General features: G+C 32.3%; 1 protein-coding gene across 3 annotated transcripts in view; it reads right to left on the bottom strand.

The window, feature by feature from the left end:
- LOC124355084 (regulator of G-protein signaling 20) overlaps positions 1-16,030 on the bottom strand; it is a 403,888-nt gene that overhangs the window by 119,423 nt on the left and 268,435 nt on the right. The window contains exon 2 of one of the 3 annotated variants that reach the window (XM_046806025.1): positions 1,434-1,731. The exons of the other annotated variants lie outside the window; for them this stretch is intronic. Within the exon in view, the coding sequence (XP_046661981.1) occupies positions 1,434-1,579 (146 nt within the window). The 5' untranslated portion in view covers positions 1,580-1,731. The remainder of the gene's footprint in view (positions 1-1,433; positions 1,732-16,030) is intronic. 3 annotated transcript variants of the gene reach the window in all.

The raw sequence follows: 16,030 nt of genomic DNA, 5'->3' as shown, positions 1-16,030 counted from the left end.
TACCTCATCGACAAAAATAGCTATCGGGGAATAAATAGATTATTCATTGAGAAATACTTGAAATATACTATATTCTTAAAACGGTGGTAGTTTTTTTTCTCTCATTTTAATGCGTATCAGTACGCATGCACTTGTACTTCTAACACAATTTTTGATCCGAACCGTAATTTAATACCGGTACTATTATTTTAAAACAATCATGTCTATTTATATAATAATTAAAAATATATCCAATTATATGATAATGGCTCATTAGCAACTAACACCTGTTTTCCAGGTTAATATTGAGTCGAAATACTGTTTATAGTATTCCGACTGAAACTGAAGTACCAGGTAGTCGCTAGTAATGGGAGAATCGAAAAGTATTCGAATTCTTTTGAAATGAAAACAATTTTCCTGGAGGAATCGGATTCAAACCTACAGTATCCTTTCATTTGGACTAATAGTGTTCAAATAAAATAATCAAGAGCTCTATTCTTATTCATACAAAAGAATTCATTGGAGGGTTTACATGAATACTTATATTTTGGAATAGGTAATTAAAAACTTTAAAACTATACAAAATGTATAGTTGTACAACTGTTCAATTAATAAATAAATGTCTAAGCAATGAGGACAGCAATTAATATTTATTTCATACTGTTGTGTAAATACTTTGGGTTTTTGACTTGAAAAACACCTGCAATACAAAAGAATCTTTCAGACAGAACTGAAGTAGCAAGTAAACAAATATATATTTTTTTCTGAATATAATAAATCATAGGTATGACCTACAAACATTGGAGGAACAAAAAGACCTTTGTCTTTTCCTACCTTTTTGGCATGGCAATCCCAAATAACCGAGAAACAATGGATTACGGAAAGGACGTAAGACAAGTCTAGACTTGTCTGTTAGAAATACTCAATACAGATAAAGATTTCGAATACTTGTATTCGAATAAACGGGTGCTTATGAATATACCGTATTCGATACTTTTAAGTAATCGATTCTACCATCACTAGTAGTCGCCACGCACGCACGAACCCCAACACTCACGAGCGCAGATGATTAGAACCAGCCCTGCAAACGGGGTTAGGTAATAACGTTTTAGCACGAAAGAAAGCATACTCTCTGATAATTTCAATGTCTTACACGTTGCTTGGTATTATTTTTCTCGTTATAGATACATACTTTAGGATAACAGTGCACTAGGTAAGTAACAGCTGTAGTCACTACTTGATAATACTATACACGTCTATAGTAAAATATTTCACTGTGGAAAGTAAACTTCCGCGAGCTTGTAAAATCGAAACTGCCAATAATGCGCATCCATTTGTAAATGTTAAATGTAGTTTCATTGTCTTATCTCATCTCAATATGTGAGTTCTGCGATTTCGTTTGTCCGCCATATAAGAAAGACTTTATTATCCGCGCAGTTTTCAGGTTATCTTACCTCTTCCGCATCTTCTTGAAGACAGCTTTCCATCGGCAGCGGATGTTTGCGGGAGTGGAGGCCGCGGCGGCTTCCTCTGGCGCCCTGTGGGGCTCCGAGGTCTCCCCAGCGTCATGGCTGGAGGATGGCTCTTCCGGGGAGGACATGCGTGACACCCGCACGCGTGCACGCTACCACTCACACTTGTACGCACGCACTCACATCGCGCACGCACTGTGATACAATGTGCTTTACATCCCCCGTCTACTCAGTTAACTAAAATATTCTGCCTCTTACCAAAGTTTGCTCTACAAATCAACTGAAAACAAATATAGGTTATGCTACGAAGTATGAAAGAGTAAAAAGGATCATAATGAAGATGAACTAAGAAACATTTTGTCCCATAAATCAAAGTAAAGTTACGATTAATTAGAGTATATAGATGTCAGCTGTGTTTAAAAAATTAAATAATATCATACACTGGAAATTTTTATTCACTCTTTTACTTAAAATTACCATTTAGTACTTTGGATTACTTTTGAAAGATTTAAGAAGGATTTATTTAATTTTATTTTTGTCGTATTTAGAACTGCACAGTAAAATTTAAAAATAATCTGTTATATTGTAATAAAAACCGTATGAAAACAAATATGAATACCATGTGTATATGATTAAAAATAATAAATTAATATTCTAAACTATGTAAGGTGTTTCCAACAGTAATTCCTACTGGAAGTTTGGAAATAAATTTACGTAGTTCTTATTACTTAAAAAAGAGAAAGAAGAAATATATTATTTTTCTCAAAGTATTGGTGTACTTTTTACCATTAGCTGAGAATAAGAATCGGGGTTTTATTATATTTTATATTCAAACAGTTTTCTAATACATTTTGCCTTATTCTCACAGACACCACAAAAAGTTTTTTTTCCGCCACACTGCCACTATATAATATTTGGGTATCTTGTGTTTGAGGTCAAAAAATAATCAAACTAAATATTTCCATAACAAAATTAGTGAAAGAAACCATTTATTGCTATATAGTAGAACATAGATATTGCAATTATTTTCTGTTATGTAGACCACATAAAAATACTGATTGTATATGGAGCTCACTGCTCGACATATCTGAGAACAAAAATTATTCTTCTCATTAAATAAAATAAAGACTATCAAACCATACTATTGTGGCATACTAGGTGCTGATTTTTAAATACATGACAGCTTTTTCTATCAATGAAACTGTTTTACTTTTTGTTCTTAAATAAAAATTCAATGCATATCTTGTGATAAAACATTTACGTTTCCCGTCTCGTTATTTTTAACGTTTTTAAAGAAATTACGAACGAATTGTAAGTGGTTAATCATGGCTAGTATGAACTTCTAAAGTGACGATATTCATGTGTCATCCTACTTAAATAATTCTATACTTGGATTAAATTTACTATATGATTGGATTATATGATGAATTTTGCGCAGAATAAAGCCTTTGTTAACATTTTAAATAAAATGCTGTTGCTAGGAAAATGCTCTTATAACGTTGCTAATCCATTTATTATAAGAAAAATGTTCAATAAATAATAAGAAAAAATATTATATCATTACACGGCAGTAGTCATTCAACAGCTCAAATTACACTTACAATGGTTTCTAAGAAAAGTTTTTGCAGGTTTTGTGCAGATGGTAATAGGCATGTGTATTGTGGAAACTGCACGAGTGGCAAGGTTGAACAGTCTAAGGCTTGTTAGTTCAAGGGAACATCGGTAAATATTATGGATAGCTAGAATCCGACTTTTGGCAACTTCACAAAAACGTTTCCTCTTCTTCGCTGCTGATAGTATGATAAAACTGAGTAATATAACTAAAGTTGGCATTATTGAAAATAGTTGCTGGACATAAATAGAAGATTGCACGATCAAATAACGAAAAGTTGGTGAACAATTTAATGTCTCAATTTAAGTAATAATAAAGTTGGAAAACTGTTATGATTTAATAAAGCATATTATATAAGAAATATTAATATTCTCTTAAAGTGAATAACGTTTATTAGAATTGTAATACTTCATAAACTATATACATTTCTGAGAATAAATTTGTCGTTATTAAACAATGTACCAACTTTTAATTTATAGGAAACAACAGGTACAATACAGAACGTTAAAGACATTCTGTAAAAAACCAACAGTATTTCTTACTCTTTTTATAGGGCTAAAATCGTATAGTGCATTTATTAACTTTACTACAAGTAAATTATTATTTGTAGCGTAATGTATTGTTTATATTTATTGAAATAAGATTTATCCAATACTAGTATATTTGTTGTTTTTATGCAGTAAGAACTGCGTAAATAACTAGTATTCACAATCCTGCTTCCCTTGCCTCCATAATGATCCTATGCGAACGAACAATGTAGCTTCCCGTGAAACCCTTACTTCCTGCCCTTGCATAATGTTTCTTTAAATTAATTTCAATACAAGCCAGGACGTATAAACTGACACAATACAATTAAATTTAAAAACATTTTGTCGCGGTGAATTAAAATATTGAGTTAATGTATGTGATATTTAAACAAACTTTATAAACGAGGTGTATTAACTCATATAAACACTCTCTGTTTTTTCTGTCTTAGTAAGCACATAAGATAATTCAAGCAGATAAGATAAATGCATTCGTTTTAAGACAAGTAAAATATTTTATGGTTGGTAACTGACTTACATTTAATACAGAAACATTAGCATAAAATTGCCTCTTCTTTATTTATCCTTTTTATATCCAAGGTTAATTTATTTAACAATTACTAAATTCAGTATGTTGAAAAATGTTCAATATACGTTTACCACAATTATCAGGAGTCTATAAGAACTATTATTGGAACTACTATACGACAATGAAAGAATACGCCACACCTCAGGTCACGTAACAGGCTTCGTTGAAGTTGCATGCAAAATGGAGAAACAGACAGACAGAAAACTATACTGAAAATGTATTAAGAAATTAATGCTCCCAAGCAGACAGAATGGAAATTTTGCTAAACTACTGATATTAAGCTTGAATAGGCTGCAATGACGATCAGCCAAATCCTGTGGATTTACATCATCTTAGAACCTATTCTTGTTTATGCAGAAATGAAGTTTATTGCAAAATTTAAAATCTATAGATAACATCTAGAGATAACTAGAGAACAATTAGGCTACATTCTTACTCTGTCACTGGTTAACTTTAAAATAGTTGTGCTCAATCTGTTTACATATTTGGATATTATTCAATTCTCTCATTCCCATCATGATTATCCATATGCTCAATATAAAAATATTCGTCGTCGCTCAGCCAAATCGCATGGAATAATAAGAACCATAATCGAAATCGATTTTTCATATTCTGAAATAAAGCCTCGTGTAAAAAATCTATGAATTAATTCATTTTCTAAGTGTAGTTCGGACAGAAGGACAGACATAAATTATGTTTTTTGAGAGGTATCCTCGACCGATCGACTTCGCTAACCCTCAGCCAAAAACCTGTATAGCGCTATAACATATGTTGTTGCATTCAGCAACATTTTTACAAGGAAAGGAAAGAAACTGTTAAGGAAGTTCCTTTAAACCCTGGAAGGCCAGTACAACAAGTGTCCACTTCAGGACACAAGGATACCCGGACGTCCTCCCACTCCTGGGGCACTGGAGTTGAATTGTCGTTTCCTTTAAGTCCTTGTGCTAACGATTTCATACCATACACTAACTTAGCTCCTACAGTCACTGATATTTGACCCTCAGAGAACAATTACACTGCTTTGCAAACAAGTTCGAGATCATCCCGTAGTTAATTAAATTCAACAAGCTTTACATACACATAATTTCCAGGTTAAGAATTCCTGTTAATAAGCCGTAAGTCGGCTTTTCACTCCTGCATTATTATTAAAACAAGTCACGTAAGTTTACTGGACAGATATCTTTGTAAAAATAGTTTTACAGTGCGGACATAATACTACAGGAGCCAATAAACCATATGCATTGTATAAAAATACAACATAGTTTTTCGTAAAATTGCACGCAAATTAAAAAAAAATTCAATAGATGCAGTAAATTCCCGTAATAAAGATATCGATTGTCAATCGTGGCAGTTTTAGCGGAAGTCAAAATGGGAGTATTAGGATTAAAAATTAGGACGTCTCAAATCATATTTTGCTTTACCATATTTCACATTTTTCCAAACTTAAAAACAACCACCAGACACATAAATAATATCTATACGAGTATTAATTTTAGGTTATGACACAGACTGCAATTTAAATTTGATTTAAAAACTACTTTTATATTAACTTTAACAATATTAATTTAACTTTGATTTTCGTGTATGGTTAATTATTTTAAGTTGACCGTGCCAAAAGAATGTGATCTGGACAAGAACAGTTGATTAAATTATATTAACAAATATAAAACATCAATTATCAACGGTTAAAAAGTTCAGCAATGTATTCCAAAACATAACCATATTTCCTAACTAGGTACAATTCCTTGTGGACCAAACTGAGAGTGAAACGAGCTGGTGAACCTGGGTCAACGCTCAGTTATTAATGGGACAAGTATCGAGTTTGGTGGCCAATGAGTGTTCGTGCTTCTCCCCGTGTTCTGTACCACGCCACAGCGTTGACGTTATTATTGTACTTCGGACTTGATACATCTGTGGGATTTTATCATGATGGCTGTGGGACTGGTTATAATGTGCAGTTTCTAGTAGTTACTATAAGTTATGGGATATCCCAAGTTTGAGTTTTGAGTTTTAGGGTCTATCGAATCAATCATTTCAGCTTAATTCGTTTTGGATGGAAGGCGTACTTTGACCTTTTTATTATTTTTTTTTCATTATAAACTAATATGTAACGTGAAGACCAATACATGTGAAACAAGACAACAACAATGGTGAGATCATAAAGTGTACTTGCCCCGCTTGGACTCGAGCCTAAATATCACACATGCCGGGAGAGTATGATACCATTACACCACAGACCATCATTTTTCATTAATCAATTATTTTGTATTTGGCCTTTTCTGTTACATCTGTGGTTAAATAAATAAACTAACATGTAAATCAAGTACCAGTAAATAATTTTTAATATCTATTAAAATGTATACACGGCAATATAGCCCTGTTTAATTTAAATGTAGATTGGATCTGAAAAAGTACTTTGCTTTAACGAGACTCGAGACCGGATCTACCTTCTAACAGTGAATTTCCAGAAACAACGCTTTCAGAGACCAAGAGCCGGGAAGATATCAGAAATTGTCTTCTACTGAAAGCGTGTATGTAGATTTTCAGTAAATAGCCTAGACGTTTTTTACCAATCTAATCGTCTGTTATCTTTTAAACACTGGATAACAAATGTTGGGCAAGACATGTGTGAGAAATAATCATAATGCCAAGCGGGTTTCAAATCAGTAATATTGAGAAATAAGAACAAGAGAAGTGGTTTAGTTTGCGCAAAGACTTAGAACTGAACTTTTAAAGGTTCAAACTTTACTGCAAACGATGCATAAAAAACAACTCTGCCGCCATATTGACTTTTGACGCAGCCTTGCCAACAGCTGTTAGCCTTTTACAGGACTGTTAGGCAAAGATTAGTGCCCTGACTGCGACCCTTATCAGCTGACACGCAATCCACTCAGCCATTACCCGGCAAGTAATTTGGTTTGAAAACTATCGCTTTGTTTGATACAGGACGAAGTGGTAGTTTTAGAGTTTAAAACACTTTTATGTCAATGTTCAAACAATTGGTTATAAAGAAAATAAATAATATTTTGTTTACTATTCCTAGTACTTTTATTCGATTTACGTAATCAATTTTAATAGATTATTTATTACATATAATACAAATTTCTAATTATATTAAATATTTGAACGTATCCAATGATAAGAACAATATTTATTTACAACTTAGACAACTCAAAATTTAAACGTTAGTTGCATTATGTATAGCGGTACTGACTACTCTTGATACATGTAAATGCCCATCAGAAATAAATGAACTTGAATTGTTTTTATCTAAAACTTTAAACATTTTATAGCTATGAGGTGCAATTATTCATAAATCAAATTTATAAAATTATCGTTGCTTTTATATGTTTATTGTTGATAACCCAATTAAATTTCCAACTTACTTATAAAGTTATTGTTAGGGAATCTATAACCCATTAGTGGAGAAAAACATATTCCTGTTGGGGATTAAACTGAAGCATGTTTAGTTAAATAAGTATAAACTTTTAGTTTTGTAAAGTTTAGAATACTGATCTCTTATCTCCGGATAAAATAATTATAAAAAATTAAAAGAGTCCAAGACTCAAGATAAGCTTGATAAGCGTACAGAGGTGAATCATATTTAGTTAGGCAATAACTATAAATTTTATACCCTACTGTTGTTGATAATTCTAAAGATTTATCTTGGAGTGTGTTTATAGAAGTGCTCTAAAGAACAAAATAGCTATACTTGTCTCTGAGAGTATTTACTCTAACTAGTCGCATTATGGTACTGAATAATCTTTTTACTGTAAATTTTCACTGAAACTAAGCGATATCCACTTGCGATCGTACGTGGCAGACTTCACTGCAGCTTTCATTGATCTGTCAGTGGGAATGAACCCTGCTGAGCTGCCTGCGATTATACGCAATAAGTAGCGCTTGCATACGATTACTGGCTGAGCGTTAGCGAAGTAAAATGTATTTTCTATATGTCTGTCTGTCTGTTTGTCCACACAATATAACGAGAATAAACTGACCTACACATTCATATTTTGCAGGTAGCATTTTCTCGATATAGGCATCATCAAGTATGATCGTGGTGTATGTCATCATGAGTTTAGCGAACATTTTAAAATTGTTCTTATGCTTAATCTTCATGGCAACGACAAAATCGCTAAATAAATGAATTTGTAAACAAAGAGAGAACAGTCATATGGAACTTTAACATCGGAAATAGTAACAAATGTAGCCTTACTATAAAAAATATATCATCTAGATTGAAGCTTAGTTTTTACACAAGATGAATTCTATGATGGTGCATGTCCATATATTTTCCTGAGCGGCAATAAAGCCATTATGTTAGCACAATTTTCCTTTTGACTGTGGCTGAGAGGTATAAATCCAATTCTGTGTGGTTGCCTGCCTATTTGTATCAAGAATGAAATGCACTACAGACTTAAAATTTCACGTACAACCTTAACGAAACCTATTATGACATGTGGTATGACGTATTCGTATCTTGAGTTTATCATAACTAGATAAGTAGGATATCTGTAATAATACACCAAACTTAATGTATAATGTTCGAACACGTTTGCATTTATCATCTGTATGATAAAGATCCTAAGAATATCGCGTTGCTACATTAGTGTTCTCGAACGAATGTACAATAATTCCACTGTCTTATTACCGGTAATTTATGACATGAACAATGTTGTAATTTTTAAGTTGCATCGATACAACTAAAAATTAATTAGTTTGTTTATATTTGCTAATAAGTGATGTGTTGAAATGAATGTTTGAAGGTGTTATAATATAAAGTACACACATGGGAAAATAACAACGATAGAGTAAACATAATTTCTGTCTAATTATGCACGGTATATGCAGAAATGGCGAATTGCTTCAAAATTTACAGTGCATTTTGGGGGAAGACGATAGTTAAAATACGTACGTTAAATGTGCACAAACATAAAAGCTTTAATTTATTATTCAACTTCAACTCAACATAAACAGTCCTTTTGAACGTACAAATGTATGTTGAAAGAAAAAGTTATATAACTTTGAACCGAAAGGACAGGGCAGACTTATTTAACTTTAATTTAGTCTTGACGGTTAACTGGATGTATAGTTGATATTTTCCGAAGGTATTATCTTCTTTATAATTGCTGGTTAGGTTTTCAAACGGCCTAGAAAACGTCATGTTTTACTCATAAAAATCTATAAGTATACTATTATTAATGCAGCCAGGTTCAAAAAGCTAAATAAACCATTAAGCTTCAAAAGTGCTATATTATTATATAATTTAATATTACATAAATTGGTTTGGTATTAGTTTTATCTTTCAAAAGATAATGGCATAAATGTAGCCAATCCTTTTAAGAGAAGGAATGTGTCTTATTTCTCTGGTTTCTTTTCAAAGAGATTTAACATTTAATTAAGAGACAATCTTGAGTTTCCTTTTCGTTATAAATGCATTGAGTAGATCGTAGATATAATGATGAGAGAGGATTACGTTTTTATTAATGAATAAGAGGATTTGAGGGAAAATTAGCGTTGACTGAATTGACGGCTATGATTTTATTTTCTAAAGTTAAAGCACAATTAAGTACGTACTATTTGTGCGGTTGCGTATAAACCGTGTAAATAGAGATGTAAATATTAAGAATTGGCGATAAATTATGATTTATAGAACTAAAAAATTTAAGATTTTAGTAAGACTTGAGATTTATTTTTTGAAAAAAACTCTTGAATAGGCCTAATATATTAATACAATTTTGAAACTAATAAAAGAATAATATACTGTAGTTACTACACTAGTACTTCGCACCCAATCTTGAAATACAGAGATTACCATGTATATCTTCTTTTTAAATATTTATGACCATTATAATTTACTCCGGTATTATTAATGTTTTGTACTATATTTGATTGTGCCTTGTTCCCCCAATAAAAAAATATACATACATAGACAGGTATAGAAAGTATACATAGAACAGGAGAAGCCTAATTAAGAGAGGAAGCCTAAGCGTCTAATTTCTGCCATGTAACGTATTTCCAGTCAAACATATTTCTTCCATTTTTTCTAAAACATTTTTATCTGAATATTCTCTTACTCTGTGCTCGACAGTGGTTGCAGAATATCTAAATTGTTTTTTCTATCAAGCTTACTCTACGCTTTCAAGACCATAAATACAAAATTAGTAAAATGGGGGTAAAATTAGTTAATCATACGGTTGTGCTGTCATAAAAATGTTTCCACAAATAATTTTGTTCCATTTAACATTCTTTTTCAATTGATCATGTATTTTTAAAACGTATACCAGTGGGACGTAGTCCGGAAGGATTTTCAAAATAGAAATTGGTATATAAAATGTTAACCATAGACCCTAGAAATGTTCATGTAAACTTTCATTATAATCCGTCTAGTAGTTGTTTTACGCTAATATAGTCAATCAGTTTTACTATATCACTTATCTGCTGAGTATGCTTCTCCATCCCAAGAAGTCCAAAGTATTACAAGATCATAGTTAATTGTATTATCAGCATGAAAACTATGGGTGAGTAAATTACACAGGAGTAAAGTTATTCATACTGACGAGATGTGCGGAGGTATGGGGGATTATTTTAGTTAGTTGTGGGGGCCGACAGTAGGGTTGTGCCGCGTAACTTTGATTGTTACTGCTCAAATATTTATTATCTGAGCCGCTCACTCTACAGATGGCAATCCGGGCGTTCACTCTTGCCGTGCCTCAGTATATAAACTATAAAGCATTGGATGAATTATATCTCGTGTAACTAATAAAACTAAAGGTGAAACGTAGATAAAACAAGATACTTATGACACCTTCCTAGAGCTCTATTTGAGTTTCATTTAATTTGTTACACCTCCCATATTTTAAAATGTGATAAAGTTAAACATTTTTAGAATTTAAAGGAATTCTGCAAAGTTTCACCACATTATTTAAACGCAGCTCTTGTGTGTGCAATTTAATATTCAGGCAAGGAGAAGTACTAAACTAGTTGACGCATGTTCATTCGTGGGATATTGTTTAATTGTGGTTGTTTGTTCTAATTGGATTTACGTATAACAATTGTTCTAGGAGGTGTCCTAGTATTGACACCGATATTCATTTGTGTCAATAAAATTGTTCCAAATTTACATTACTGGAACACAAACTAAAAAGGATAAAATAAGGAAAGTAAAGTAATGTTACTGTAGGATGGACCCTGGAAGGAACAACGTTGGCCCCAGCTTAATTCCCCAATTCCCACACTCCGTAAAAGTAGGATTATCTTACCCAACACAACCCCTACTCCACTAGTGGTAATTTTATTCAATCTACTAAAGTGCGTTCTAATGAGACTTTTAATCTAATGAGGTTCATTGGTTAAAGTGCAATTGTCTCGATAGTTTTTTCAATTCAATATAAACAGTAATATTGTAATGTTTTAGAAATAAACATTGAAATTTCGGAAGTTTGAAGCCTAACACAAAATAATCAATAAAGAACAAATAGGCGGAACTGTCCTGACTGAGGTTCGTTATCAGAAACTGAATATCCTGGCTATTTCCGCAATGAAGCAGAGACAAACGACTCTGTCACCTCAGACTTGGGTGACTATCGCGTTGGAAAACGATGGCTTTGTTAAATGTTCAAGATAAATTCTTTGGTACTTTAAAAATGTGCATTTATTCTTTTCTCTAGCTAGATAACTCTTAACTAAGTACAATATAGACACGTGTAACATACCTTAGATTGAACTGCTTAATAATAAAAATTTGTTTAGCGTTAAATATAACCCATAGAATATACGCTTATATAAGTAATTCTAATAATCATACAAACAGTAAAGTTAATTTGTTAATGTTGTTAATTAAGCAATTAAAAATCACGGTTCAAATGCAACCCAAAAAAATATCATTGTTAGGGTTTATTTGAACATTTTTGGAAGGTTTTGGGTTTCATACTTTTGGCTGTTTTGGAAGTTTGTCTCAACAAAGACAAAGACATTTTTATTTGTATCATTATTCGGAAGGCCACACCCAATTTCAAAGAAAATTATATTATATTTCATCCGTATTTGGGATCTTCACAATACCTTTCCACTTCAAGCCCACCAAAAATTCCATGACTGACTGATTTATACCTTCTTTTTAGGATGATATTTCTCTAGATATTTTAGGAATAACTAGGATGTAAATTTATAGGGAGAAGCTGGGTTAGTTTTCACCTGCCTAACTGTAAAAGCTATTTCGAGTGCAGTTCATAGACAAGTACAGAAAATACCTTAGACTTGGTTAATCGTTTATTATGAATTAAATTTCATTTGCAAAATTTTAACTATTATATTTCTCACTGTAAATAGTGAGGAATTTCCTTAATTAATGGAATTTCCTTCCATCAAGTAAATACGTAAGTAGGGCTGAAGTTTTAAAGTGTGAAGTAAAAAACACTTTGATTTCCTTGATTTTTCAGATTCATTGGTATTATATTTATTAGAATTAGAACCAAAAATTAAAAAAATAGATTATTGCCTTCCGTCAAATATTAGTTCCAATGGAGGCTTACACATACTTTTATAGGTTTATTATTGCTTTTAAGATATTAAACCTGCATATTTATTGTTCCAACCATTGATATTATTAATTCTTCTAAAAAAGAGAAAAAACTGTTTACTACATTGTTTAAACCTGCCAATTTCTATAGGCATTCAATATGAGAGTGGACCGGTGTGTGTGTGCTTCCTTTCAATAAATTTATTCATAACTATTTAAATCACAACTTTTCAATATGGTGGAGGTTTTACATAAAAATAACCAGAAAAACTACTAGAGCGTCTTCAATTTTATATTTCAAGTTAATAGCAGCTCCTGAAATCTACTTTCCTAACATGTGTAGACAGAATGTTTCGTTACAATCGTACATACAACTCCGTGTTTTAAGGGACTGGTATATTTTTAACTTCTAAGATTATAATTTTGATGTAATATCCAGTAATTGATTAGCAGATGTATACTGAAACGGTTACACCTGTACCCGTTATACACAATAATATACAATGCAGCCTGTTATGGATATTTCAACCGAATCAACGTCAAGGATGATCCCTGTGACGTATCACTAATAAGGTCCCGTCATAATCTATTCCTTGTGAACGTGATAATGTGGATGCGATCAACTGAGCTGTCGGCCTGTCTGTGACCACACGTGATACGTGACTAGACGCATAAAACTTGGATACGTGACTGTGCCGCTCCGAGGACACTGTTAGTTTCACTGTGCAGAAAAACAATATTTACAACGCGTCACACGCCTCTAGTGGAATATTTAGGACATTGTGATTTTGACCATAGGAAAACAATGTATAGATTTTATTTCAATGTGCTTTTGACCTTAATAGTCCACAACTATATCTAGAACTATGCTTTTTCTTCTCCTTGTATGTTTTACAGTTACAAGTAGAGGAGTAAGCTGTAACATACTTTACTTGAGGGCATTCACCGATAACCGAACTGGATCTTGCCTGTGTGAAAATAAGTTCATAATTTCAGATTTAGAGTTCAATTTCTGCTGGAAAATATTAAAATCTTCTGAAACTTACTGCAAGAATGTTTTATATAGTAAAGGACTCTACTCGTATAATATCCAAACGTAAAAAACTGGCGTGTTCAACGAAAATAAACATAGTTACAAAAGTTATTATAGCGATAGTAATGCAAAATAGTAATTATGAATCAGTATTTACATATTTAATATAGTTGAATACAAGTTATAAATGTGCTGTAACTATAATGTCGCGTCCCAACTCCTAGTTTACTACAAGCATAGATCTTTAATCTCAACACGTGAGAACGATATTGAACATCAAAGAAACTGTAGACGTATGAGTTTAATTGTGGACGATTAATTCAATGCTAAAATATTCTGTTTCATATCATTAATGGTCTATTAGCATGTGTATAACGAGACACTAAGAATGTGATAATTGAGAACAGTAATCAGAACATTTATACAGATAGCAATGTTACATGATACAATATCTTTGGGATTTCTGGTTGCGGGATCATTGTCTTCATGATTTGGATTGATTTGACTGTCTACACTCAAGTCTGATTGAGACAGATCACTGACGCATCGATCTTTTTATACACGGCACTGCAAAAAATCACTCCAGATAAACGCTGTGTTGCAGACAATGCGACCGGAAAAGACCGTTTAAATGATTGGGCTTTATTAACACGTTTAGAGTCGTCTCATGTCATTGCAATGAGTCATCGTTGCATTGAGACACGAACACAAGTGTGATTTGTTACTGTTTAAGTTTAAGTGAAAATGTGTATCCAAACCGTCTCCTTGAGGAATTTCACGATTGGAGTTTTGTTCTTTAAAGTCAATCCAATTAAATGCCTAAGAAGATTTCATTACGCGTTTAAAGTACTTATGGAAGCTTTGTAAGTTTAGTTTCGAAGTCATTATGAATTTTCAGACATATTATTTTATTGCATTGAGACATCGTTGCATAAGAAAACAAGTGTGAATGGTTCCAGTTTGGGTTTAAATAATTTTTTTCTCGGAACCGTCCCCTTGAGGAATTTCATTGTTGGAGTTTTATTATTTCAAGTCAATCCAAATGCTCAAGAAGTATTCACGTTTAAACCAATTATGGAAGCGTTGTGTCTTTAGTTGCTAAGTCATTATTATTTCTACCAGTGAATTATACTTACTTGCTCATTAGTTAAATGGTACTAATTAATCGCTATGTCATGCTTCATTAGTTGATTATCGCCCACCCTATTGAATAATTCACATTTTTACCGACTTTAAAATAGAACACGTGAATTCCTTCGAAATTTTGTTTTTTGCGTTTTTGAGAATTGCTACACTGACTTTGATAATGTTTGCATTTTATTGAAAGATGCTCCGTGCTGTTATTACAAAATACTCCAGAACAGAAATCTCAGAAGGTGCACTCTGAACGATTGGTGCCATGGAGGTTTTTATAAATCTTTACGTGTCTTCTTCCACAAAGCTACTTTTTGATTGTAAATTTATTCATTTATTTAAAGTACATATAAATCCTATGCCTAATACATAGAAATATTTTTTATAAACAGATGACAATTAAATTCAAGCCATCAAGCAGGTACGAAATCATTATCTGAGAATAGTGCATTGTGTGAAATTTTTAGGCTCTAGTCCTAGACTAGTCCTAGCTAAGAGGACTTAAACAGGTCTTCGGGCATACAAAAGATTTGACTTTTTATGTAAGATCATGTATAATTCTTTTCTCATTTCCGTCTGTTAGAACCTACAACGAGAGTTACCAAGCTTTTTCGCAATACAATTATAGTAGAAGCAGTAGAATAAGACTACACCGCCCATATAGCAAACAGAAGAGACGGGCCCTCCCCAGACAGCTCTGATTCTTCTCTCTCCAAACCTCATTTATAACGAGATAATCTTCTCTGACTGCCTTAACCCGCTATCTCCTTGGTGCATTTATAAGAAACCGAGAATCTTGCGCAATCAAGTAGAAGATATTACAGTCTTTTAGTCCTGTTTGGTGCTTTAATTAATATTAACAGTGTGCTCCCATTTCCATATTACGTTTATTTAGTCTATCTAATCTTTTAATTACGTATTGTTTGGTATATCATACAGTTTTAACTATTGTATTAACTTTTCATATATTGTAGACATTAGTAATTGTTTTATCTCCATTTATACTTGTATCTATACTTTAATTGCATTTCACACTCTCTGCGATTCTTATGATTTTTATTTATTATTGGAATTTATATGTTATTATTCCTTCTTTATTACGTTCAAGGGTTATCTTTTTATTTGATCATCCTAAGCACTTTAAGAACATACGGTGCAAGCCA

This window comes from Homalodisca vitripennis, chromosome 2 (genome assembly GCF_021130785.1).
Source record: "Homalodisca vitripennis isolate AUS2020 chromosome 2, UT_GWSS_2.1, whole genome shotgun sequence".
Classification (NCBI taxonomy): Eukaryota; Metazoa; Arthropoda; class Insecta; order Hemiptera; family Cicadellidae; genus Homalodisca; species Homalodisca vitripennis.
The sequence above is the reverse complement of the archived record's forward strand: the minus strand, read 5'-3'. Positions and strand labels throughout refer to the sequence as shown.